Source organism: Sarcophilus harrisii, chromosome 1 (assembly GCF_902635505.1).
Source record: "Sarcophilus harrisii chromosome 1, mSarHar1.11, whole genome shotgun sequence".
NCBI classification, from domain to species: domain Eukaryota; kingdom Metazoa; phylum Chordata; class Mammalia; order Dasyuromorphia; family Dasyuridae; genus Sarcophilus; species Sarcophilus harrisii.
Window position 1 is genome coordinate 270,783,282 of NC_045426.1, and position 26,177 is coordinate 270,809,458.

Below are 26,177 nucleotides of genomic sequence, written 5' to 3' on the forward strand. Positions count from 1 at the left end.
TCCTGGCCAAATGTCAAATTGGAGAAACAATATCTAAAGGGAATCTCCAGAGCCTGGAGGACAAAGCACATGTTTTGGTCTCACCTGTGGGGTTAGGCGAATGTTGTCATCTCGGACAAATCCCGAATTGGAATTATATTTGATATATTTGCCCTCAATATAGTGTTCCAGGTGAAAAAGGGGCTTGTCTGCTCGATCCTTCAACTCAATGATGCACATCTGCATAATATCCACCTAGCAGAAGGTGGAGAAAGAAGGCAAATCAGCATTTTTCCCTCTTCCCATCTGTCAGAGCCAAGTCTGTGTTCTCAAGTTTTGGCTTCAACACTGAGATGAAATATGAGCTCAGCATCTCTGGGGCCTCCCTTTCTCCATAAACAAATGAATATTTAATTCAATTTATTTCTACTATGTGGAAATATGTTTAGAATAATTGCACATGTTTAATCTATACTGGATTACTGGCTGTCTAGGGAAGGGAAGGAGAAAAATTTGGAACACAAGGTTTTGCAAGGGTGAATGTTGAAAACTATCTTTGCTTTTTGAAAATTAAAAAGTTTTTATTACAACCTATTCCTACTTCTTTTAAAACAAGTCATTCATAATCACAAAATGTGAAAATACTAATAACAGCATTAACTAAGTATTTTGAAGTTTGCAGAGCACTTTACAGATATTATCTTATTTGAACCTTACAACCCTAGGAAGAAAATAAACCTTATTATTTGCATCTCCAATGGATAGATGAGAAACCTGAGGCAGAAGTTAAATGACTGATCACAGAGCTAGGTTAAATTGGAACTTGGGTCTCCCCGACTTTAGGTCCAGCATTCTATTATAGTATGCCAGGGATCATGAGTCTAGAGCTGAAAGGGATTTCAGAGACCATCTAGTCCTTCCTTCCCTTTATTTCTCCAGAGAAGAAAAGTGAGGCACAAAGAGAGGTAAACTGACATTGCTCTAGGTCACTTGGTTAGTAATTGGCTTAAACCTCAGCATATGGTTCCATGTCCAGCTAGAAGACAAAGTGGATGGAGCTTGTGTACTCCACAAGCTCTGAATTCAAATTCAGTCTCAGACACTTGTTAGATAAGTGAATTTAGCCAAGTCTCTTAACCTGTCTCAGTTTCCTCAACTATAAGATGAGAATAGACTTGTTAGATAAGTGAATTTAGCCAAGTCTCTTAACCTGTCTCAGTTTCCTCAACTATAAGATGAGAATAGTAATAGCATCTACCTCCCATAACAGTTGTAAGGGTCAGATATTTGATGTAGAGTGCTTTGTATTACAAGTCACATAATAAATGCTTAATGAATATCTGCTTGCTTCCTTCTGCCTTACCTTCTATTACTCCTGTTCTTTACCATCTCCCCACCCCATTCCCTCCTATTCTTCAATCTATTCACTAGCCCAGAATTGGAGGCGATGGCTTGGTGGGGAGCTAGCACACCTGCTTGGGGGGTTTGTGCCGGTTATATTCCTCGCCCCAGAGTTTGGCCTCCATTTGCAGGCGAACATCCTCAAAGTATACGTCTCTGTTCACGGGCTCAATGTACCTCTTTGCCACGTAGTTAGAAGCACCTTTCCAGTGTTGAGTGTGCAGGAAATTAGACAGCTTTTTCCTGAGGGAGAATAACAGACAAGGAAGTGTCCAGGAGCCCCAGGGCTTAGCTAAATCCATGACTTTCTAAGGGATCATTTCCTAGATCCTTTCACTGACAACTTCAGCAGCCAGCTTGCTGGCTGCATTTTCAAGGTCAAATGGTGTGGACTTGGGGGTCTCCTACTAGGAGCAAAAGAAGAGGGGTAGGGTTTCCTTCTTCAGAACGAAGTTCCCAATTGAAGACCTCCCTTTTGCTCAGTCCCCCTTTCACAGGCAATTGATTAGGTAATCCCACTTCCATTCTTTCTATGGAGCTATCTGTGGGGTTGGCAAATTCTGCCTAAGGTTCATCTCCCTGTCCTCAGGAACTAAAGTCTCCCAGACTTTTGGGGGTGACTCTGTCAGTTAACTAAGCATCTATTAAACACTGTAGAGGAGCCCAGTGCTAAATTCTGCCAATAAATACAAAAGCAATAAAAAGAGCTTACATTTTAAGGGAGAGATAAGAAAGGCAATAAACATTTCAGTGGAAGAGATAAGAAAGGTAATAAACACTGTTCCTATTCTCTAGGAGTTTACATTCTAATGGAGGAAAAAACGTGAAAATAACTTAATGTATACATGATATATGCAGAACAGATGAAAGGAAATTTCAAAGTGACTTGGGAAAGGGGGTGGGATGAGGATTCTTATAGACAATGGGATTTTAGTTGAATTTTAAAGGAAGTCAGGGGAAATCAAGAAAAAGGTGAGGGGATAGGCCATTCCACTCAAGGGGAACATGGAATACAAAGGCAAAAGACAAAGTACTGTATTTGAGGAGTACAAATGGGCCAATGCAGATGGATTGTAGAATTTATACAGGGGAATAAAGTAAAAGAAAATTATAACGACAGGACAGGAATTAGTTATAAAGCATTCTGAAGAAAATAACAAACCTCATCCCCAAAAGTGACAAAGTCTAAGATCAGATAATATCTTCAAACTCTGCTCCCTTTCCCCTCTCCTCATCCTCATTCCTAACCAGATTAAGTTCTACTAAGGAACTCCAATCTGAAAGAAGTCTGGCTAGCTTAACTTTCTGCTCTTATGTCTTCATCAACTGGAAAGAAATCTGGGATACCAGTACACAGCAAGGCCCTTTAGGGTGAAGTAAAAGGAAGGACAAACTTTGGTCTGACGGCAGAGCATCTGGTTTGAAGCACTTACGTTCTGAAACACTCCCGCATTGCTCCGCGTCCAAAGGGCTGCAGATAAAACAGAGAGGGGTCATCATTAATTGTATGCATAACCATCATCATGTACCATGCCAGAGATCTGTGCCCACCCCCCATCAAAGAGACTCCCCCAAGCACCGTTCCACCCAAATCTAAGACCCTTTAGATTGCACAAACCCTACCCAACTTGAGTCAATTCTGTCTCCTTCAAGGGCTAAATACCATCCAGATTAATGGGAGTGGGATAAAGAGGGAGGAAAGGATGGGGGGAGAAAATAAGGGAGGGATCCTTGTGGGGGGTTAAGTAATAGTAAGGTAATAAAAAGTAAGGGTAGAAGTGAAGTAGAAGAGTTAGCAAGAATAAGAAATAAGAGATATATACAAACACAATAATAATCAGGAATAGAATTTGTTAGAAAAAAAGGAGGGATAGTAATTATTAATCTCAGACAAAGTCAAAGTTTAAAAAGATTCTAATCCAAATCTACAATATGTCAATTAACACTGTTTTAGCCTATTCAAAACAACTAGATAGTATAAGGTTGGAATACTGCTGTGGCTTAGGAAATGCTGAGTTGGTGAATTTAGAAAAATATGGAAAGACCTGGACCTAAGAAGGACAATGTTATTCATTTTCAGAGAAACAGAGGACAAATAAGCATAATACAATCTTACACTGATGTATACAAATGTATCCTTAACTGTAGTCTACCTGGGGGACACAGAGGGAAGAAAGGGGAACAAAAGAATAAAGTTAGAAAACCTACAATAAAAAGCCAAAAAAAAAAAAAAAAAAAAAAAAGGACAATTCTGAATACAATATGTTTACATTTTTATGTATGCTTTTTTGAAATGGAAATTGTTACATATTTTGAATCCTCTATTATGTTCTACTGTGCACATGACAATTTTTTTCTATTTTGAATTTAAGTTTTAAATAAGAAAACACATAAAAAGATTATCCAATAAATATCTGTTCTATGCCAAATTTACAATGTACAATGAGTACTTTTCTATGTCATACATATGTATATGATTCATATCCCAGGATTCCAAGAAAGATAGAAAGAGAGGTTCAGAATGTTTTTTTGGGAGGTCAGGCTTCTCCAAAATTAATCCAATATACATATATGGGTCTAGGCTTGATAAGGCCCCTTACTGAAGAGGAAAACATGATCCATGGATTCTCCCTGGACCCAGGTAAAGTTCTGGATAGTATTATATACAGAAGAAAAAAAAAGGGAATATAACTGAGGATAAATACAAAGGCATAGGATAATTCTGTATGAGGAGTGCTAAAGCTCAGATTTAACAAAGACCAATTTTTTAATATTTTTATGGAAAAAAAAAGTCAATCAGAGAAGGTATTATATCAGTATAGCTAGGATAATAATAATAAAAGACAGTTAATCAATTATAATTTTGCATGTTTTCTCTACCAAGGTGAAGCATGTATAAAATAAAAAGGTCATTATAGAAATGGCTAATAGGAAATTAATACCCAAGTTAATCAAGGAGATAGTAAGAACATATAGACACCCTAGATAAATTCAAGTCAAAAGATTCAACCTGAACATTCTCTAGTATTGAAAAAATTATCCATTGCCACCATTACCAACTAATCTAGTCACAGATAACTAACTGGAGAGATACTATAGGACAGGCAAATAACCTGTTTAAAAAAAAAAAAAAAGGCAATGTACAATTTGCACATCATAAATCAGTCATTTTGACTTGATTATTAGAAAGTTTTTAAGACATATTATGAAAGGAATGATCAGTGAACTTGTAAAAAAGGAAATGGTGAAAAGTCAGCATAATTTCATAAAAAATATGTAATGCTTATTAGTTAACCTTGCTTACTTTTCCCATCAAAGTATCCAGACTTGTTTGTCTGGGGAATGTTGTATATACAGTTGACCTAGATTTTAGCAAAGCATTTAGAAAATGCCCTTAGCCTTTTAATATTTTTAGACCTGATTGAATAAAAGCAAAGATGATACGCCAGAAAAACAAAAAAATCCAGTTGAAAGTCCTAGGAAGATGATGAATATTTGACCATTTCTTCCAAAGAGAAGGTGTACAGTAAGATTAAATCTTGGGGGAAGTTTGGAGAGGAGAGAAAGGTAGTGAGAGATAGAAAGTGGGGTGAAAGGTTGAACAGAAAGGGAAGGCTAATGAATACCCAGGACCAGTCCTGCTCCCATAGGTGCCAAGGAAATAACTGGTTTTTCCTCAATAGTCTTTTTTATTTTTCCAAGTACATGCAAAAATAGTTTTCAGCATTCATCTTTGCAACCTTGTGTTCCAAATTTTTTTCCCTCCCCAAGACAACAAGCAATCTGATATAGGTTAAACACGTCAATTCTTCTACACATAAAGAAATAAATTCTTGACACCTCTTACCTGTGATGCCATTTTGATTAAAACTTCATCTTCAACCCATTCCCCAGTGACTGCATTATACCTGTGAACACAGAATCCATACCCAGAATGACTATTGCTAAAAGAGCTTCAGGAAGGTGCATCATTCTTCAGAAAAGTGCTATAAGACTGTATCCATCTATATGTGTATATATACATATATGTGTATGTATGTATAGCTATATAAATTTTTTTTCAATTAGAAAAAAATCTATTTTCTCCTCTTCCTACTTACCCCTCAATCCACCACCACATGACAGAAAGAAGACAAAGCCCTTGTAACAAGTGCTTAATCAAAGCAAAACAAATTCTCCCACTTGGTCATGTCCAAAAATATATCAGACTATACAAAAATTTTAATCAAAACTGAAAAGCTATTTTATGTGCCTGATCTTCAGCATATTCTTGAGAGATGAACATGGTCTAGACTAAAAATCAGCAGATATGGGTTCACCAATAATAATAACTAACATTTATATGTAATTATTTCTATATTAAGGTTATATATATATAGTCTATATTTCTATATTAAGTTTTGCAAAGTGCTTTACAAATCTTATCTCATTTGATCCTCCCAATAACCTTGTGAGGGAAGTGCTGTTATTATCTCTAATTCACCAATTCACCTATAAGGAAAATAAGTCAGACTGAGTTAAGTGACTGGTCATAGCTAATATCTGCGGCCAAAATGAACTCGGGCCTTCCTCAATCCAGGTCTAACACTGTGGTACCTCACAGCTGCCTCAACAAAGTGAGAATTAGTTCCCACTCCTAGTCTTCTCTAAGCCTCAGTGTCTTTATCTGGAAAATGGTAGAAATGAGATCTATCTAGTGTGTGTGTGTGTCTGTGTCTGTCTGTCTGTCTCTCTCTCTCTCTACATATATATATACACCTCATAAAAGTGTGTATGTCTCAAATAAGATAAAGCGAAATGACTGGGTAATGTTTGTGTATGTATATAAGCAATGATATGTTTTAAGGTAGGAACTAGCTCACCTGACTATCTTTTATTTAGTAAGAAGGAAAAAAATTCATAAATGCAGGCTCTATTGCTCAAGTAGGGCAGATGAGTTGCCCAAGATGGGGTCACATATAAATAAAGAGAAGATCTGGGACTCATTTGAATAAGTGGAGGTCCCCAAAAAGTAGCTATTCACGGGACAATGTCAGCTCAGAGGGAACATCCTAATGGTCAATTTGGCCCACAAGTAAATATGGTAGGCAGGAAAAATAACAGCAAAGTGGCCAGAGCAAGCATGAGAAAGCGCACACAGTCCTGCCATATTCTGAACCCAGGAGACACCCCACCTGAACCTGGAAGACCTGCTCTGGGCTCCACATTCTAAGAAGGACATTGATAAGATGGAAAGAAGAAACAGAAGATCAAGATGATCTCAACTTGAGATCAGATTACAAGATAATTAAGTAGGGGAAAGAAGATAAAGACACAAAATCATTTTAAATTTATGCGGAATAATTTTTATACTTATGTGTTATCTTCCCATTATGAAAATAAACTTCTTTTGGGATTGTTTTGTTTTTTGTACTTGTAGCCCTAGCACGGTGTCTGCACACTTTATTATAATTTCAGTCAGTGACCCCATTTGGGGTTTTCTTGGCAGAGATACTGAAGTGGTTTGCCAATTCTTCTCCAGCTCATTTTACAGATAAGGAACTGCTTAATAAATATTAGTTTATTGACTTGTTGGTTCAAGTATCAAAAGGATTAGACTTGTTCTGCTCTGTTCCAGGGGACAGAATCAGGAATAACTGGTAGAGGCTAAAGAAAGGTGGATTTAGGCTCGATATAAAGAAAAATTTCCAAACAATTAAACAGCAAAACAAAGATATCTTTCCCCCCAGAAGATTGGCTGCCGTGAGAGGTCGATGTCATCAGACATCTCCAAGGAAAGGCGGGATGGCTTCTTGCTGGGATTACTACAGAAGGGATTCTCAATTGGGTACAGGTTGTATTTGGGAGTTTTTGTCTAATTGATTCAATACTGAGATTTTTTTGAATTCAGCTCCTCTGCTTCCAAACACTTACTTACTTCTTTCACAAAACCAGGCTATCCATCTCCCTGAAGAAAGGGAACTAATCTAGTGTGTGTTGGAGTAAGCTCAGATGAGAACCTGACTATGAAATTTTTAGTGTGAGCCTTTCTACCTCAAAAATCGGTAAACCTACAGCTCAGGGTTTGGTGTAGTAAGCTGAATCTCTAAACTTAAGAAAGTGTTAATAATACAAAATTAAATAATAAATAAATGAATGTTATATTAAATTTGTTATATTATATATTATAACATAATATAAATTTACATTAAAAATTTAAAAATAATATAAATTAAAATTAAATAATAAATAAATAACAAAAATAATTAAATAATGCAGAATTAAGTTTCCAGCAGGCATCCATTTCCCTGGTGTTTTTTTAAAACACTTGTCAGCATGCCTCCATCATCTCTCTGAACATATAACATATGTATGTACACACACATATATGTATACACATACACACATATACACAAATCATCTCTGAACATATAATATATATCCAAGAATACTTAGATGCAAAATATATATGTAATTACTTGGATAGGAACCAAATCTTTCCATACATAGTGAGGCAGATGGCATAATGTAGCTTTTCTTGCTACCCATGCTTAAGCACTTTACAAAGAAACAAGCTTATAAGAAATCATATGAGGCATATTTAGTGAATAAGATTCCAGACTTTTGGAACAAAGAAGAAACAAATATTAATTTCTAGATATTCACTATCTGTTTGACTCTGGGCATGTCAGTTATATTCATTCTTGTGCTTAACTGGAGTACTTTTAATCTTACAAGCTTATTGTGAGGGTCAAAGTAAAAATGCTTTGCAAACCTTATTATTATCATTAAATCATTATCAATGTGTCTGTCAAACAAGGACACACCCTCTGAGCTTAATTTTTCCTTCTCCTCACTGACTCAGGGCTTTCAATTCTTTGGGAGTCTTCAGGCCTCTGATCTTAATTCACGCTGGCTGTGAACATGATTTGGGTTTTATCCAGACATGTTGGGCAGGAAAAAGGTACCTCACAACATCACCCCAGGATCTCACTGTTCTCAAATCTAGTACAAAAATCGCACCCTTGTTTCCTTTAGGGAAGACCCAAAACACTCCTTTTTTCACTTAAATAAGAGTAGTTATTGAGAATTCCACAATTAGAGCTTTAGGAATTTGTGAGGGTGGGGATGAGGTAGTGAGTTTTATATTTTTTTCCTAATACAGGCTTCTCCATTTTAGCCCAAAATGTTATATTGAAGGACAATATTTAGATGCACAATTGAGAAACCCCCTGAATCACTGAAAAGCAAAGGGCCCAGAAAAAAAGCTTTACCAAAAGCCAGGGTAGAACTTCCTGGACTCTTGAAAAAATATTCCTGTTTTCAGAAGGAAGGCCAGAAAGAATTCCTGACAAGGAGTATGGCTTTGAAAGTTATACATGGAACAATGAAAACCATGATCCCAGAGGACTGATACTGGTGTGTTTGAGGGACAGCACCGAGGGATGAGACTGATACAAGCACCAAATGTTGGGGTTTGGTCATGTGAAGAATTAGCAATGACCATTTTCTTTACCAAAAGCTAGGCTTATTTATTTAACATGTATAGGACTGCTTGCCATCTGGGGAAGGGAGTGGAGAGAGGGAGGGGAAAAATTGGAACAGAAGTGAGTGCAAGGGATAATGTTGTAAAAAATTACCCTGGCTTCTGTCAATACAAAGTTATTAAAAAAAAAAAGCTAGGTTTATTTAGGAGACAAAATAGAGAGATCCAACAATAACCAGGAATGATAAATATCAAATAGATCTGGGAGAGCAATAGGTTTACCAAGGAAAAGTGTTTGGAAGAGTCCATTAAAGGAATATGTCATGAAGTGTGAGCACGCCACTGATTGGCAGGTTAGATACACAGAGGAGCCTAGCACCCTAAAAGAGCCATTATTAGCTGTAAGGAGAAAGATATTTTGAGGCAGAATGCTGTGGCAGGCAACTCCAACAGGGATGCAGCAAAGATGGCATAGACCACAGACTTGGAAATTTAAGCCTTGGGGAGGGTTGTATTTGACCTAACTTGGCTTTCTACTGGATACAGTAAAGTGGGGTTACTCAAGACTCCATGGGGGTGGGACTGCAAGGTTGACCGATCCCCATCAGTGCTCTTCTCTGCTTGCCTCAGGAAGTAATTTTATTATTACTTCAGCCTCTCTGACAAGCCCTTTAGTGATCCAGAACCTCATCAACACCTATCTCCTCATAGAAAAATGATAAACCCAGCATAAGACTTACATTTTTTGGGGGGGATTATTCATGGCCAATAATAGGAACGTGTTTTGCTTAATTATGAATATTTGTTACAAGAGTTTCTTTTCTTTCCTTTTTTTAACAAGATGCTGGAAGGAAAGAAAATTGATATTTGTTCAAATTACATATTGATTTTATTGTATATTTGAAAAGAACAACAAACTCTCCATAACAGAGATTCATTTTCATGGCTAGATCTCTCTATTACTTTTTTCTTTGCTGAGGTAATGGGGTTAAGTGACTTGCCCAGGGTCACCCAGCTAGGAAGTATTAAATATCCAAGGTCAGATTTGAATTCAGGTCCTCCTGACTCCAGGTCTGGTGCTTTATCCACTGCACCATCTAGCCTTCCTTCTCTGACTTTTGTATCACCTAGCTGTCCTCTCTTACTTTTCTATAGAATATATGGAAATGATTATTTTTACCCAGAAACAGGGTAACCATGGTCAAGTCTCAATGTTTCCCTATGGGCCTGTGATTTCAATGACATAATGAACTCTCTAATGAGGAAAACTCCTGCCAAAGCAGGTCAGCATTATTTTCTGAAACATAAAAGGTCTTTGAGAGTTAAGCCTAGAGTCACATTGCTTACTATCATTAGAGGTGAAATTCAATTTCAATTCTTCCTAAATACAAGTTCATTCTCTTACCTACAAGACAACACTGCCTGAAAAGTCTATCATTATTCTGATATTTTCCTTTTAAAATTGCTTAATTTTGAGCACCTTAAGAATATCTGTTGCTTCTCAAAGTCCATAATCACTTTTGAAGAAAAAAATACATATATTTTTTTCATTTTCAACTTGTTCCCTCTTTTTTCACTTGTGTCTGACTCTTTGTGACCTCATTTGAAAAGGTACCAGAGTGTTGCCATTTCCTTCTCTGGTTTATTTTACAGAGAAGGAAACTGAGGTAATCAGGATTAAATGACTTTCTCAGAGTCACACAGCTAGTAAGTATCTGAAGCTGGATTTGGACTCAGGAAGATAAGTCTTCTGAGTCTGGGCCTGTCACTCTATTCACTGTATTACCTAGCTGTTCCATTCTGAACTTAAACAACAAATCTACAAAATATTTTCACTTTTTTGTTGTTGTTAGCTTGCTTTTTGTTTTCTTTCTCATTTTCCCCCTTTTGAGCTGATTTTTCTTGTGCAGCATAACTGTAGAAATATATGTAGAAGAATTGCACATGTTTAAAAAAAGAAAAAAGAAAAAAACATTATGTAAGTAGAAGGTGTTATTTAATGTGCAAGTATTATGAATCCCTTGGTAGAGGACAGGATGATATCTGCAAAAGGGAGAGCACATTCAGAAGGTTGGGCAAGTTAATTTGATGATTAAAAGGAAAATGAAAGATTGGATTTGCTTTTTAGGAAAATTATTATATAATAACTAACATACAGAAGCTACGATTAGATAATTAAGGATGAAATCATGCTATGCATAAAGGAATGTCTTAGCAAGAAGATTTTTTAAAGTAATTTTTTTTTTATTTTGACTTAGGCTACTTGGAGCATTCCCTTGAGATTCCATTAGTCATTCTGAATTTTAAAAACGAAAAGGTATGAAAATTTTAATCCTGAGAATATCCTCTTACCAATTCTGGATCATTGTCTTATTGTGGTGGAGGTATTTGCATAACTCAATAACAGTGTGAACTATGCTATTTACCCAAGATGGACAGTTCATAGTGGAGAGTTCTGATAAAAGGTGATCTGGTGAATGAAATGGCAAATTATTGTGGTATGTTTACCAAGAAAACTCTATGGTCTGAAGAATCAGATACAACATTTTCACAGGAAGGGAACTAACGTCCTCACAAAAATGAAGGAAACAAAAAAGACCCTGTACAATAAAATTAATTTCCAGAGCTCAGTAACAAAAATAATACTTGAAATTTAAAATGGATAGCACCATACTCAAAGAAGAAGACTTTATACATAGGTAAATCAGTTTAAGTTGTACTGGGATATCATATTAAGAGTAATTCTGTGCTTTAGGTTATCATTTACAGGCTCAGAGAATTTTAGAGCTGGAAGAAACTAGAAGCTATGATGAGATAATCAAGGATGAAAATCATGCAAAGAACTAGTCTTAAAGCCTTCATTTTCTGAGGTCAAGAAAAGAGAAATGATTTGACTGAGAGCTAATTGGTGGCAATATAGGGACTAGACTCCCAATTCAGTGAGTGCTCTTTCTGCTTTTCCAAACTATCTCCCTCAATTGAAAGAAAATAAGAAAAAATAAGATTGGACAATAATGCAAGGAATTCTGATAAAATTTTTTTATCCTCCCTTTCTTTGCCTTCCTCTAAATCTATGCTTTCTACAAATAAAAAGTTAATTCAAACGTTAACATCCTATGGAAGCCAGGGTGAGGAGATTTCTGTTTAATAGAAGGAGCAGAAAAAGAAAAAGCTAAAAGCAGAGAGGAAGGATGAGGGTCATAGGGGACAGGAACCAAATCAGCTTCACTTTAGCCCTGGGTTGAGGAAACCCATGGCTGACAAAGACTTTCGCTTCTTCTAGACCTATTTTCAGGGAAAATTCTGTTCAATTTAGAAATCCCAGGGTATCCTTAGAGGCAACACCCAGACCCAGGGAAGGTCAGCTTACTCATGTTACAAAATAAACAGCATATGTCTGCCCAGCAGAGGGGAGAGACCGTGCTATATAGAGAAAGGACACAGACTGCCCTGCCATGGCACGTCTGTCACATTTTCTCTTAGGCGGACCTTTTGGAAGAACTGGCTCCAAGGATCTTAACTTCTAGGCCCCAAAGCCCTGCCCATTCAGCCAAAGAATGACTATTTCAGGCAGAAAGAGGCACAATCTGTGCTGAACGGGCTCTGACCCCTCCCAAGGGTGTTTCTTGTGTTTATGGCTTAGAGACTGGACTGACACAGCAATGGAAATCAGAGGACCAGTCTCGATGCTAACTTGCTCGAATAACAGATTCCCGCTCCCCCCCCCCCCCCCGCCCCTGCATCATCCAAGATAAGGAAATAGACTGATTTTTAATTTTTAAAAAAAGTTTTGAGAGACTGGTTTTTCTTGTGCAGCATAATTGCAGGAATATATATAGAAGAACTGTATATGTTTAACCTATATTGGATTATCTGCTGTCTAGAAGAGGAGGTGAGGGGAAGGGAAGGAGAAAAAAAAATCTGGAACGTTTTGCAAGAGTGAATGTTGAAAACTATCTATGCATGTGTTTTGAAAATAAAAAAAGCTTTATAAAAAATAAAATAAAAACACATGACACTAAAAAAAGGAGGGGGGAGGATAGGAAAGTGTGTTAGTTTGGAAACAAAGAAAACTGAGTTTCAATCCTAACTCCATCATTTATTATCTGTATGATCTTCAACATTAATTAATCGCTAAACATTTATTAAGCACCTACTATGTGCCAGGCATTGTGCCAAGTGCTGGGGATACAAAAGTCAGTACTTCTCTCAAGCAGTTTCCAAGCTTCAGTTTATTTATCTGAGAAATGGAAAAATTTGACTAAAGTTTCCTGATGTCCCTACTACTTCTACTATTAGATAAATTGATGAGTGAACCCAAGGCCATCTAGAATATAGCTTGAATCTACCTTTCCAGACTTTGGATACTATCTGAATCCAAACTGAACTATTCAGGGTACAACGGAAACACCTAGCTCTGAAGTCAGAGGAGCCGAGTTCAAATTCCACCCGTAATGTTAACAACCCATGTGATTCTGGGTTGTAAACTCAAAGGCTAACCTTAGGAAGGAACTTCAGTTCCCTGACCTGTAAAATTAAAGTGTCAGTCAATAAATACATATTAAGTAAATATGTGCCAGGTATTGGGCTAAGCCCTGGGAATACAAAGAAAATTCAACCTCTTAGGAAGCTGCTCACAGTCTATTAGAGCAGACAACATGCAAAAAGCTTACGTGTAACAGTAACAGCAATACTGTAAGATAATCAACTGTAATTGTATGCTCAGCAATACAATGATGCAAGAGAATTCTGAAGGACTTATAATGGAAAAATGCCATCCATTTTCAGAGAAAGAACTGATGGAGATGGAGAACTGATTGGAGTTTGAAAATTTATTTTTCTTGGGACTTTTTTTGGTCTGTGTTTTCTTTTGGAACATGGATAACATGGAAATATATTTTGCATGACTTCACATTAAAATTTATGTAAAACTGTTTGCCTTCTCAAGGAGGGAAGATGAGAGAGAATTTGGAATACAAATTTTTTAAAATGAGTGTCAAATTTTTTTATATGTAATTGAGAAAAATAAAATAAAAGTTACATACAAACAAGAAATATATAAAATATATAAATTGAATATAATCAATAGAGAGAAAGCACTAGAATTCAGGATTGGGAAATGCTTTCTGTAGAAGTAAGATTTTATCTGGGGTTGGAAGGAAGCCAGGAAGAAGAGATGAGGAAGGAAAGAATTTCAAGCATGGGAATTATTATTCAATTGTTTTTCAGCTATGTCCATCTCTTCATGACCCCATTTGGGGTTTTCCTGGGAAAGATACTGCAGTGGTTTGCTATTTCCTTCTCCAGTTCATTTTACAGATCAGGAAACTGAGGCAAATAGAGTAAAATGACATAGCTAGGAAGTATCTGAAGCCAGATTTCGACTCAGAAAGAGAAGTCTTTCTGACTCCAGGCCCAAAACTATCCATCGCATCCTTAAGGATGGGAAATAATCAATGAAAAATTCCTGAAATCAGACAATGGAGTTTCTTGCAGGAGGAAAACCACCAGTCACTAGATTACAATGGGAGTGATATAAGTAATAGGAAGACTAGAAAGCTGGGGGAGGATATGTTATAAAGGGCTTTGAATATTAAACGGAAAGTTGTACTTGACCTTGGAGGTAAGAGGGAGCCCCTGAAGTTTACTGAGTTAGGAGGTGATACGGTCAGACTTATGATTTAGGAAGATCATTCCAGTTGAGCGGAGGATAGCCTGGAGTCTCTTCTAGCTCTAAGATTTAAGTCTACGTCCCATGAATCTACTGATTATATCTCTGTCACTTCCTTTCCTGCTCACAATGTGCTCTATGCCATCCTTTGTTACCTCTGTCTATTTACAGGATGCTTTGCACTCCTTCATTCCAATTTCTACATCTGAAATCTTTCCTATCCCAACCTTTTAGGCAATCTCTTTCTGGAAGGCTTCCTCCATCTCCCAGACAGAAACCACCTCTCTCCCTCCTTGAAGCTCTCACTGTATCTGCTCTTTGATTTATCAAACTCATATGATAGCAACTGATTTCTCCGTCTTTGGTGTCGTTTGAAGGGCAGTCTAGCTAAGTCACGAAATGTTCATCACCAGTTTGGCTGTGGCAAGTTGAGTTTTTTATCATTTAATCAAATGACAAGTATTTATTAAGTGCCTACTATGTACTAGGCCCTTGTGTAGGCACTGAGAATGAAGTATCACTTAAAGGCCATCTACAAGTCACAGAAGGGTTTTAATATTAATTGATGAAGTCATGATCCTTGAAATTTTGAAGTAAAGTCAGTCAAATATTAAGTATCTACTATGTGCCAATCATTGTGCTAAGCACTGAAGTTACCAAAAAAAAAAAAAAAAAAAAAAAGACAGTTCTTGCTCTCAGATTGCTCAGACTAGTGGAGGAGACAACATGTAAATAACTATGTAGTATTATTCATAATAGTAACTAATATCTGAATAGTGCTGAATACATTTGAACTGAGGGAAAGATGGGGTGAAGTTGGGAGAGACTTGAAACCAATGGAGCAGTTTGGAGATTACTGAAATCATATGGTGAGAGGGAATGAAAGCTTCAACCAGGGCAGGAAAGAAAGTGACATATATGAGAACTGCTGTGACAAGAGTTGACTGGGTGAGAGTGAGGAGTCAGGATTATACTGAGGTTGTTGTTCTGGGTGACATCCAGAGGAAGATTCAGGAGGAAGGGAAAGAGTGTGGGGAGGAAAATGCTGAATTCTTTCTTTGGATATACTGAGTTTAAGATGTCTGTGGCATGTCCAAAATCAAAGAATTTTCAAGCTGAAAATGATATTAGTGTTCATGGATAATAGGTTAAGATAGAGGGGACCTCCCAGGTCAAATACTCTATATTTCAAAGAACTAAAGTATAAGGGACCTTCCAGGTCAAATACTCTATTTACACTTCAGAAAACTAAGGTAGAGAGAGACTAAAAGATTTGATCAAAATCTCACAGCTAACAGAAACTCCTAACTCCAAATTTAGTATTTTTTTCTCACTGCCAAAGGAGATCCACGCTCACTTTTTTTTTTTTTTTTTTGGCTGAGGCAATTGGGGGTAAGTGACTTGCCCAGGGTCACACAATAGAAAGTCTTAAGTCTGAGAAACCAAATTTGAACTCAGGTCCTCCTGACTTCAGGGCTGATGCTCTAGCCACTGAACCACCTAGCTGCCCTTCATACTCATTTTTTATAAAGAGAAAATGAAGTTCACATTAGGAGAAAAAAGGTCCAAAATCACACAGAAAGTAAGCCAGTGGCAGAGTCCAGATCAGACTCCAGGTTTCTGGGATCTCCAGAAATTTCTTACTAACCTGTCTTGTACTCCAATTCTGACTAGTTTAGATAGGACTTATATAGCTTGAATGGCTAATCCACTGAGCTCTGCATCTGGAGATGACTGGCTTTATTTTGAACACGTGATATTCAACCAAGGAAAAATAAGGCACCAGTCTCTCAATCCTACCCTTCCCCAGACTTCCTCTGGGGCCCACCTGCAGCCATTTTGAAAAAATCAGGAACATCACTGACCTGTGACGGTTAGCACACTCAGTTTCGATATCTTCGAGATGAAATTCGGCCCAGGGATCAGGCATATGTTTGGCTTTCTCAATGGCATGTTTCCAAGTTTCCTGCACAAGTCATACACCACCAAGTGAAGAAAAGAACAAACCACAGCCCAATTTAGTTAGAGCAGTCTTACTTCCTCCTGAACTTCTCATTCCCCTGGATTTCTTCCCTCTCTGGACCAGGTGTTAGTTCAGGAAAAGAAAACAATCTCACTCATTATGCTTTTCAAGAATACAGTTCACCAAATCTTGGGTAAGAAATGAAGTTTCCTACAACTGTAGTTGTATAATAATTTTCACACCATCATTTTTTATGAGAAATTTTTAGTTAGTATATCATTCAACCTGTTTCATGTCCACTGGCTCATAGTCAATGTACTATCTTAGCGTTCTTTAGACCTTTTGTCCTTTACACCCTTTTAACAGTTGAATAATTCACTTTATATTCCTGGGTCTGAGTATTTTTCTCTGTAAAATATAAGGTAATTGGAGTTGATGGCTATGGAGGTAAGTGCCTTTCAGCTCTAGAGCCATCTCCTAGATTGTGATAAATAACAATTTTTGATCCAGCTTGAGTCTCTGAGATCCTCAGCTTGTGATCCTAGCCCAGAAACCAACACTTCCCTTCATTTTAAAACAGACGTACAAAAACTAGATTGGGCAGGGTGGTACATTCTTACAATCCCAGCTACTGTCATTCCACAAAGGCTCCTTTCAGCCTCTGTTTTTAAAAAGACCTTTATATTCCTTCTAGGAATTATTTTTTCAGACTAATTTCCCTTTAATTATTTTCCCCATCCATCTCCAACCAGGGCTGGCTATAAAACATCAATTAATCTTTTAATTCAATATTTTTTTAAAGCTCTCACTTTATGCAAAATACTCCTAGGTTTAATGGTAGCAAAGAATTGGGAATTTGAAATCGTGCTTATCAATATTGGAATGACTGGATAAGTTTCTGGCATATAAATGATCACTTTTTTTGCAGTAAGAAAATAATGAATAGGATGGTTTGAGAGAAATCTGGGAAGACATGTATGAACTGATGTAGAATAAAGGGAGCAGAACCAGGAGCAATATTATCAAGATAAACAAGTTTAAATTTTAGAAATTCTAATCAACACAATGACCAATCACCATTATAGGGGACTCAAGGGGAAAAATGCTAATCATTGTAGGCTCAGAAGATAGATTGAGATTTTTTTTTTTGACATAGCCAAGAAAGAATTTTGTTTTGATTGACTATGTGTTTTTAATGGAGTCTGTATTTCTCTTGTTATCTTATTTGGGGTAGAAGAAGGAAGAGAAGGTAATAGGAGAAAGATAATTTGAATCTTGAAAATAAAACAAAATTCAACTAAAAAATAAGCAAAATCTTTGGGATTATGATGACAAAACAAGGTAAAGATCACATTGTGTTCTGCATATCTACAATAATACTTTTCCCTATTTATTCAGAAGTACAAACATATCATCAATCTTCTCCAACATACCTTATAATTATCAGAGAAACTAAAATGTTTCTTTGTTGTAGAAAGAATGATTGAACCTGAATGTGTTTGATGGCCTTTCTTCTCTTTTTAAAATTAAATTTTATTTTTTCAATCAACGAAAATCAGACTTCTCTCCCTTTCACCTCCACCCAACTGAGAAAAAAATAAAATAAAATCCTTGTTAGAAACATGTAAAATCAAGCAAAATAAATTTTTGCTCATGTCCAAAAACGTATGTCTCAATCTACACCCTAAAAGCCCATCATCTTTCTCTTTAGATATTGGGTAGCAAGTCTCAAAACCAGTTCTCTGGAATCATGGTTGGTCATTGATTTAATTAGAGTTCTACAGTCTTCCAAAATTTTTTGTTTTTACATTATGTTAAAATTGATCTTACATTCATTTCACTATGTCAACTCATATAAAATTTCCCAAGTTTCTCCAAAATCATCCCTTTTATCATTTCTTATAGCATAACAGTTTTCTAAACATTAGTATTTGATCTTAGGAAGAAAAAACAATAAATCTAAGTCAATTAATTGTGGCTTCGGAAGGCTATGTACCTCACCCAAAGTCACAAAAAAGCAATGAAATAGCATAGACATGGAAATGGAAAGAACTGAGTTAAATCTGTTTTTGGGCACTTACTGCTATTCTGGTCAAATTACTTACTCCCATTCTGCTTCAGTTTTCCCATCTATAAAATGGGTATGATAATAATGATGATAATAACACAATAATAAAAATATCACTTACTGCATCTCTGATTATTATGAGATAAAATGAATTATTTGTGAAGTACTTTGTAAGCCTTAAAGAACTATATAAATAAACGCGAGCTATTTTGAGTAGTACTCAGGGACTGGATTTAAATCCAGAGCTGGTGCCTTTTCCACAGCAATTCTACCTATGAAGTTTTAATCCTATCAATTCCTGCCATCACCCTGATTTCAAAGGATGATCTAATTAAAGACAATTAATTCTAATTAAATCAATCATGATTTCAGAGGACTGATTATGAATATGCTACCTGCCTCTAAAGAAAAAGATAATAGACCTAAGGATCCATCATTATTATCAAATAATCTCTCTCTTCTTTGGAAAAGAGCAAATCTAATATAAAATACATATATCATAAAAATTGAATACATAATATAATCTAACTCTAAAGCATTTATTATTTGATTCAAACTTTACCTCTTAAATGAAGATGTAAAGTTTTCTAAAACTGATATTATCAATATCAACATAAAATTCCTTTCTGCTGTAGTCTCTTCAACCAAGAGTGAAAACAATTTTCCATTTTAAGGTTAGTGAAGGCTTCAAGTTTAGTTAATCAAAGTCTTTATGAAATCTTGCTAAAACCAAGAAGAGGCCCAGATAACACTAAATGACAATAGACTTAATTAAATTACAGTCTACTGTCGGACTACTGTCTTAATTAAAATTTGTTTGATTTTTACATCATCTTCATTGTCAAATGTCTCTCCTATCCATCCCTTATAAAAGAATTAAAAAAAAAAAAAACTTTAACAAATAAATGAAATGAACTTTCAGGTGAATTAGGCAAATACATGCAATATTCCGTATCTGTGGCTCCCCCAGGTTGAATTTTTGAAGGATAATAAGTCAGGGACTGGATCTGGGACCTCACTGGTATAGGTAAACTCTGGTGAGGAGAATTCCTCTCACAACACAGATCAGTACTTTCTCTGCAAATTATAGCTTTAAAGAGTAAACATATAGAGATTATTATGAGATGTCTGGAAGGCAATTGGAAATCTGAGATCAGAGGTCAACAGAAAGGTTAGGAAAAGCAGATTTGAGAATTATAATATAAATGTTACAGTACAGAAGCTGATAAGATCACCAGGTGAATCACCAGTGTGATATGGATAAAGAATTCAAAAAAGGAAGAGAACTATATAAACAGATACAGGGCAAAGAAAACAGAAGCATAAGTACAATATACTCAACAATTACCATAGCATAAATGAAAATAACACTAAAAAGCATCTAATTCAGATGAACTGCAATAAACAATCTTGACTCTGGAAAACTGAATATGAAACACATCTTTCAGTACAGAAGTGGGGGTAGGAGCACCATGGGTACAGAATGTTACATTTTTAGGTACAGTTGGCTTTTGTCTCTTAATTTTACTTGTTTTTCTTTCGTTTTCTTTCTTTTTTTTTTTACAAGGCAGAATTCTTAGAAAAGGAAGGAGGTATCAGTAAATGACTGTGGTAAAGAAACAAGGATAAAAATAAAACTAAGAAGTAATAATTAAGAAAAAAAAAAAACAGGGCCAGTAGCTATTGTTCTCTATAAACTGCTTTCTAAAAATTGGACAAATTCAAGGGCATAGAGTGAAACAAAACCCCTTATCTTCCCAAGAATTTACTAAGCCTCTGAACATTTTGTGCCCGGGCAAGATTCCAGAATAACTAAACCAGCAAACACATCCTGTATTGACTGACTCAGGTGTACCTAGCTATGAGCTAAGTTCACATTAACATGACTGGAGTCACAAATGGAGAACTGATTGACCACCCAATCTTCCTTGCTAGAACACACTGCTCCCGTTTGCTAGTCCATTACGCTTTTTCTGATCCCCCAGCTTAAAACCCATTTCCTCTCCAGTCTCTGGACCATGCCCTTTGTTCTTTGCCAGGTGGCAACAAGTAAATGCTTCCCAATGAGGTAATGTCCCAATTGTAGCTTCTACAAAGGGAACCCTGGAGGGGAGACAGAGTAATAACTCCCCCCACCAGAAAGGGGCATTTTTCAAAATTATCTTGATGAATTAAAAAAAACAAAAGCAAAACAAAACAAAACAAACAAAAAAACAAAAAACAAAAAACAAAAACAAGAGTTCTAAATGGCTCTATTCACCTCTCCTGGCTCTTCAGGGCATACAATACCCAAGTATTTAAATCTAAAATGCCCTCTTCGCTTTTTTCTTCCTTCCTCCCTACTTATTGGCAGGAATTCACCTTCTCCTCTGAGGAAAACCATATAGGTTTTTGCTCCACAGGTGAACCCACAAGTATTTTAATGAGTGTTGACTACCCCAAAATACCAGCTTCTTAATTTTAACAAGTACTAACCCAGAAAGGGTCCAGATAATGTCTCAAAATTAAATGAAAGTAGTTCTGGTAGGAATGAATTACATTTTTTGGAGTCTCTTTTTCATTTATCAGGATAAATCTAAAGCAAAGGCCAGAGGGTATGAGACAAGAAGGAACTAGAAACCCTCTTCCTCTTTTTTCCCCAAAGTTCTTCAATATTTGGAATACTTTCAACCAAGAATCTCAAATCACAATTTGATTTTTGTCTTGAAAATCAAATTCTTGGCAAAGATATTGGAGTGGTCTGCCATTTCCTTGTTTAGCTCATTTTATAGATGAGAAAACTAGGGCAAATGGGGTGAAATGACTTGCCTATTGTCACATGGCTAGTAAGTCTGAGGCCATATCTGAATTCAGATCTTCCTGAGTCCAGTCCAGGTGCTCTATCTACTGCACCATTTAACTGCCCTCCAATGCACTATTTCTGCCATTTATCAATGAAAATACTGACAAATCCATGTGCTCACAATGGATCAATGAAATCCTCAGGGTGTGTACTTGTTACTATATTTCTTCTCTAGTCACAGATTAAAAAATCCAAGACATGTCCAAGTGTAGTACACAAGTGCCAAACCTCCACTTGCTAGGACTAGAGACAAAAGTCAGATCTATTCCATAATTCCCATTATTTGGAGGATGGGGGAAAACACAGGGGGCTGAAATACTTTATTCTTTAATTTAACTTGTCCCTGCCTCCCCAGCCTATTATAACAAGCATACATTTAAAGTAAATAAAAATTCATTTTTCAGAATTTCATACTCTCTCTTTTTTTCTCTCAACCATGGATAGAAACCACACTTCTACTCAGCTAGAAATGAGAAACTGTTTGATGGAAGAATAACACAACCTAAATCAGAAGACCTGGGTTTGTGTCTTAGATTTGCTACTAGGTCTGACTTCTATACTGCAAAAATGAGCTATTATAATTATCATTACTATTGTTGAGGAATACATGTACTATTTAATTATAATCAACAGTCCTGAGCTTTTCAGTTTCATGATGAAGGCATGCAAATGAGAAGTATTACGAAAATCTGATGCCAGAGGATTTGGATTCAAATCCAACCCTATTTTGGCATTACCTGTGGGAGTTTGGGCAAATCAGATAAATTCTTGGGGTTTCAGTTTCTTCATTTTCATTAATTTGACTCATTTACCTTTAATTCTATTACTATTTAACTTTAAATTTTAGGATCCCATTTTTAAGAAAAAAAGAAATCAGTTGAATGGATAGTATCATTTTCCTAATATTTCCTAACTCTTTCACTCTCTATTCTGAAATCTAAGGTCTCATTTTATCAAAAGAACTTCCCATTCAAGTCAGTATAAAATGATCTCATGCTTTTGGGAGTGGTAATAAGCAAAGCAGAATGGGAGGCAGAAGGAAGCTACTTCCTGAACTAGAAAAGCAGAAAATAAAAGGGTTTGGTCCTAAGGAAAAAGGGAACTTTATTTTGCAGTTTGCACTAGTGCCACTGAACTTGGGATTACAACAAGTGCAGTTGTGTGCTAGAGCTAATTGTTAATTTGAGAGCTGTTGTTAAACATAGGCAATTCAAACAGCTCCTGTATGAGTAATACTGTTATTGTTGCTGTTTGTCCTTAGTTCTTTTTTTTTTAATCTCAAATCTTTATTTTGACTATGCTTTTTTTTCTGAAGGAAATGATACAATCTGAAATCTGAACTTCCTTCTCAAGAAGTGGTATAAGAACAATGAAAGAAAACAGCCTTCAGTGAAAACAAAAAATTCATGTAATTCATGGAAAAAAACATAGTGCTTATCCTATTAGGGCATGAAATTCTCTGAAAGGTTACAGTATTAAATAAAAAACTTCAAGCAGATTTAGTGAAACACTTGTTCACTGTAATTTGTCCTTTTTCTTGAAGAGGATCCTTGAAAGGGGATCAGGGAGATAATGCTATTATGATGTGCAAATGAATTGGATTTAATTAAGTGAGGAAAGACTGTACAGGGTCACCTGCCTCACTTTCCCCTCCAGAGCCATCTGAGTCCAGTGGCCAGATATTGATCAAGACAACAAGAGATGATCCTGGATGAAATGGGAGACCAAGGCCTTTCTATTTGTTACCTTAGAAGAACTGGTGTCAAACAGAATAGAATATATTTTCAATACACTGTCTACTTTAAATGAATGTGATTTTAAGAATATTTGAAAGCAAACTGATCATATTTTGTTCTGACTGTGCTAATACAGTGTTGAAAAGAAAATCTTAGTAATTAGAAATGTTAGAAAATTTTCCTAAAATCATTATTGGGCACTGTTTAAATAATCAACTACAATTATCACTACCTGAAATAATAAAGTTCACAATTTTAAAATATTTCTGGATAAAGTTTATTTTATTTATCACCAATCTAATAAAAAAAAAATAAAACCAAGCTAAAAAGAACAACTTAAAATTTATAGTTCTTTATAAGTAAAAAAAAATATATTAAAATTAGTTCAATACTAGGACTAAATGAAGGTAAATCCTGCATTTTTCTCATTTTTATTCTTGTTTGGCAAAGAGATTAGCTAAATTAATTTCTTGTAAAACCTTGCTTTAATGACTGACATTCTTGAAGAATTTTCATTACTTTCAAATGCATTCTAGTCAAGATCAACTAACACTGAAGAAACAAAAGTCAAAGTCATTACCAGAAGAGCATTTGGGAAAATTTTGAAATTGGTCGAATTCTTTAATTCATATAAGTTTAAAGACATTCTATATAATAAAAGCAATAAATGTAATGTTCTTCTTAGGTATTTATTAGAACAATACACTTGGCTTTATAAAGAACTAATGTTAAATTGTAAAACATGAAGTTGATTTTAATAATGTTGGGAATTTTACAGATATAATAATCTATGATCAAATAATGTTCCAATCCCTGCAACCATATACAAAAAAAAAGTAAGTACTATTTTAATTGGTCATGTTAAAGCAGAAAGAGGTTTTAGTTTATGAATATAAGCAACTCTTATATACTGTATCCTGTTTTATAAAGGTAAGAAGTAGATTAAATAGTAGATCACATATCAGATTTAAGGACAATAAATGTATCTGGAAAAGAGCTTTTTCCAAATTGAGATCCTACTTCACTTAATTTAAGTGATTGAGATCTAACTTCACTTATTAAATCATGGTTGAATTGCAACCACTGATTGGCTAAAGGTATAAGAATTTGGTAAAAGTCAATAAAAAGATTCTGGGAAAATCAACTGACTGCTTGGAATTTACAGTGAAGAATACTGTATGCTTTATTATTTTTAAATTGCATCATACAAACTTTATAGCAGTAAAATTTATAATAAACAGGGACCCAAAAATACACAAAAAAGGAAAACTAGGTAGTGTAGTATATAGAGTTCCAGGTCTGGAGTCAGGAAAAGCAGAGTTCAAATCCAGCTTTAAATATTGACTAGTTGTGTGACAAATCATTTAACATTGGTTGCTTCAGTTTCCTCATCTGTAAAATGAACCAGAGAAGAAAATAGCAAACCACTCTAGTCTTTGCCAAGAAAACTACAAAATGGGATCACAAAGAGTCTGGCATGATTGACATGACTGAACAACAAAAATACATATATACATATACAAACACAAATACTTTTCTTTAAAGGAAAACTGGTTTTTAAACAGTGTGTTTTAACCTAGATAACATCTATTTTAACAGCTGTGAGCCCAAGTCAATTTGCCATTGTGGCTATTATTTAGTAATAATAATAATAATAACCTCTACTTATATAATGCTTTAAGGTTTATCAATCACTTTCCCAAGACAACTTGTGAGATAGGTCATGGAAATGTTATACTATCTGCCAGCAAGTCAGCAAACAACCATTTATCTAATATCCATTATGTGACATGTGCTTAAGGGCTGAAGATACAAAAAATGGTAAATAATAATAATAATCTGTGTTGTTAAGGAGATCATAGTCCCATGCAAACAACTACATGTATAGGATACTCTGAAGATAATCGCAGAAAAAAAGTACTGAGATTAAAGGTGACAGGAAAGGTCCCTGAAGAGGCTTTAGCTGAGTCTTGGAGGAAGCCAGGAGATAAAGGTAAAGAAAAGAGAGTTCCAAACACAGAGGTCACCCAGCAAAAATGCAGAGTGGAAAAATGTTCATTTGAGCAACTGCAAGGCATCCTTAGACTGAAGAATAAAAAGCAGGGAGTAATAAGAGAATGTAGGAAAGGTGATAGAGAGATTATGAAAAGTTCTAAACACCAAACAGAGAATTTTATATTTGATCCTGCAGAGTTTGTTGAATAGGGAAGTGATAGATAGGACCTTTAATTTTTTTTTATTATAACTTTTTATTGACAGAACATATGCATGGGTAATTTTTTTACAACATTATCCCTTACACTCATTTCTGTTCTGACTTTTTCCTTCCCTCCCTCCACTCCCTTCCCTAGATGGCAGGCAGTCTTGTACATGTTAAATATGTTATAGTATATCCTAGATACAATATATGTGTGCAAACCAAACAGTTCTCTTGTTGCACAGGAAGAATTGGATTCAGAAGGGTAGGACCTGTATTTTAAGAAAATCAATTTATTAGGCGAATGGAAGATGGGCTTTAGTGGAGAAATAGCTGAGATAACAAGATAAACCTGAAGGTTATTTCTATAGCCTAGATGTGAAATGATGAGAGTCACAAAGGTAGAAATGAGAAAACCTGGCAATGGAATGGATATGGGGAGCAGGAGGAAGAGTTGAGGATGACCCCTAAGTTTTGTTTCTGGTTGACTCGGAGCATGTTATACCTTCAAAAACAATAAGTGAAGTTAGATAAAGAAAAAGGTGTGTGTGTGTGTGTAGATAATTTTAATTTGGGACATGTTGAGTTTAAGATGTCTAAGGAACATCCAGTAGACAGTCAGAAATTTGAGAATAGAAGTCAGAATGGATGTTATGGCTAGACAAATAGATTTGAAAATCTTCTGCCTACAGACTGATAATTGGGAGTTGGTGAAATTTCTATTCACAAAATTAAACCAAGTTAATTATTATTATGGATGAAAATCTCATGGACAACTGAATTTCCCATTCTAGCAATTAGTTTAACTTTCTCCTTCCATTCAATCATCATTTTTTTCAAAATAGTTTTAATTAT

The 26,177-nt window shown here is 35.6% G+C and overlaps 1 protein-coding gene across 3 annotated transcripts in view; it reads right to left on the reverse strand.

Annotated features, from left to right (window-relative positions):
• EEF2K (eukaryotic elongation factor 2 kinase) overlaps window positions 1-26,177 on the reverse strand; it is a 77,380-nt gene that overhangs the window by 31,291 nt on the left and 19,912 nt on the right. For all 3 annotated transcript variants that reach the window (XM_031942028.1, XM_031942037.1, XM_031942026.1), the window contains exons 3-7: window positions 16,382-16,482; window positions 5,228-5,288; window positions 2,814-2,851; window positions 1,452-1,623; window positions 85-234 (exon numbers count right to left, since the gene is read on the reverse strand). In XM_031942028.1, the coding sequence (XP_031797888.1) occupies window positions 85-234; window positions 1,452-1,623; window positions 2,814-2,851; window positions 5,228-5,288; window positions 16,382-16,482 (522 nt within the window). The remainder of the gene's footprint in view (window positions 1-84; window positions 235-1,451; window positions 1,624-2,813; window positions 2,852-5,227; window positions 5,289-16,381; window positions 16,483-26,177) is intronic.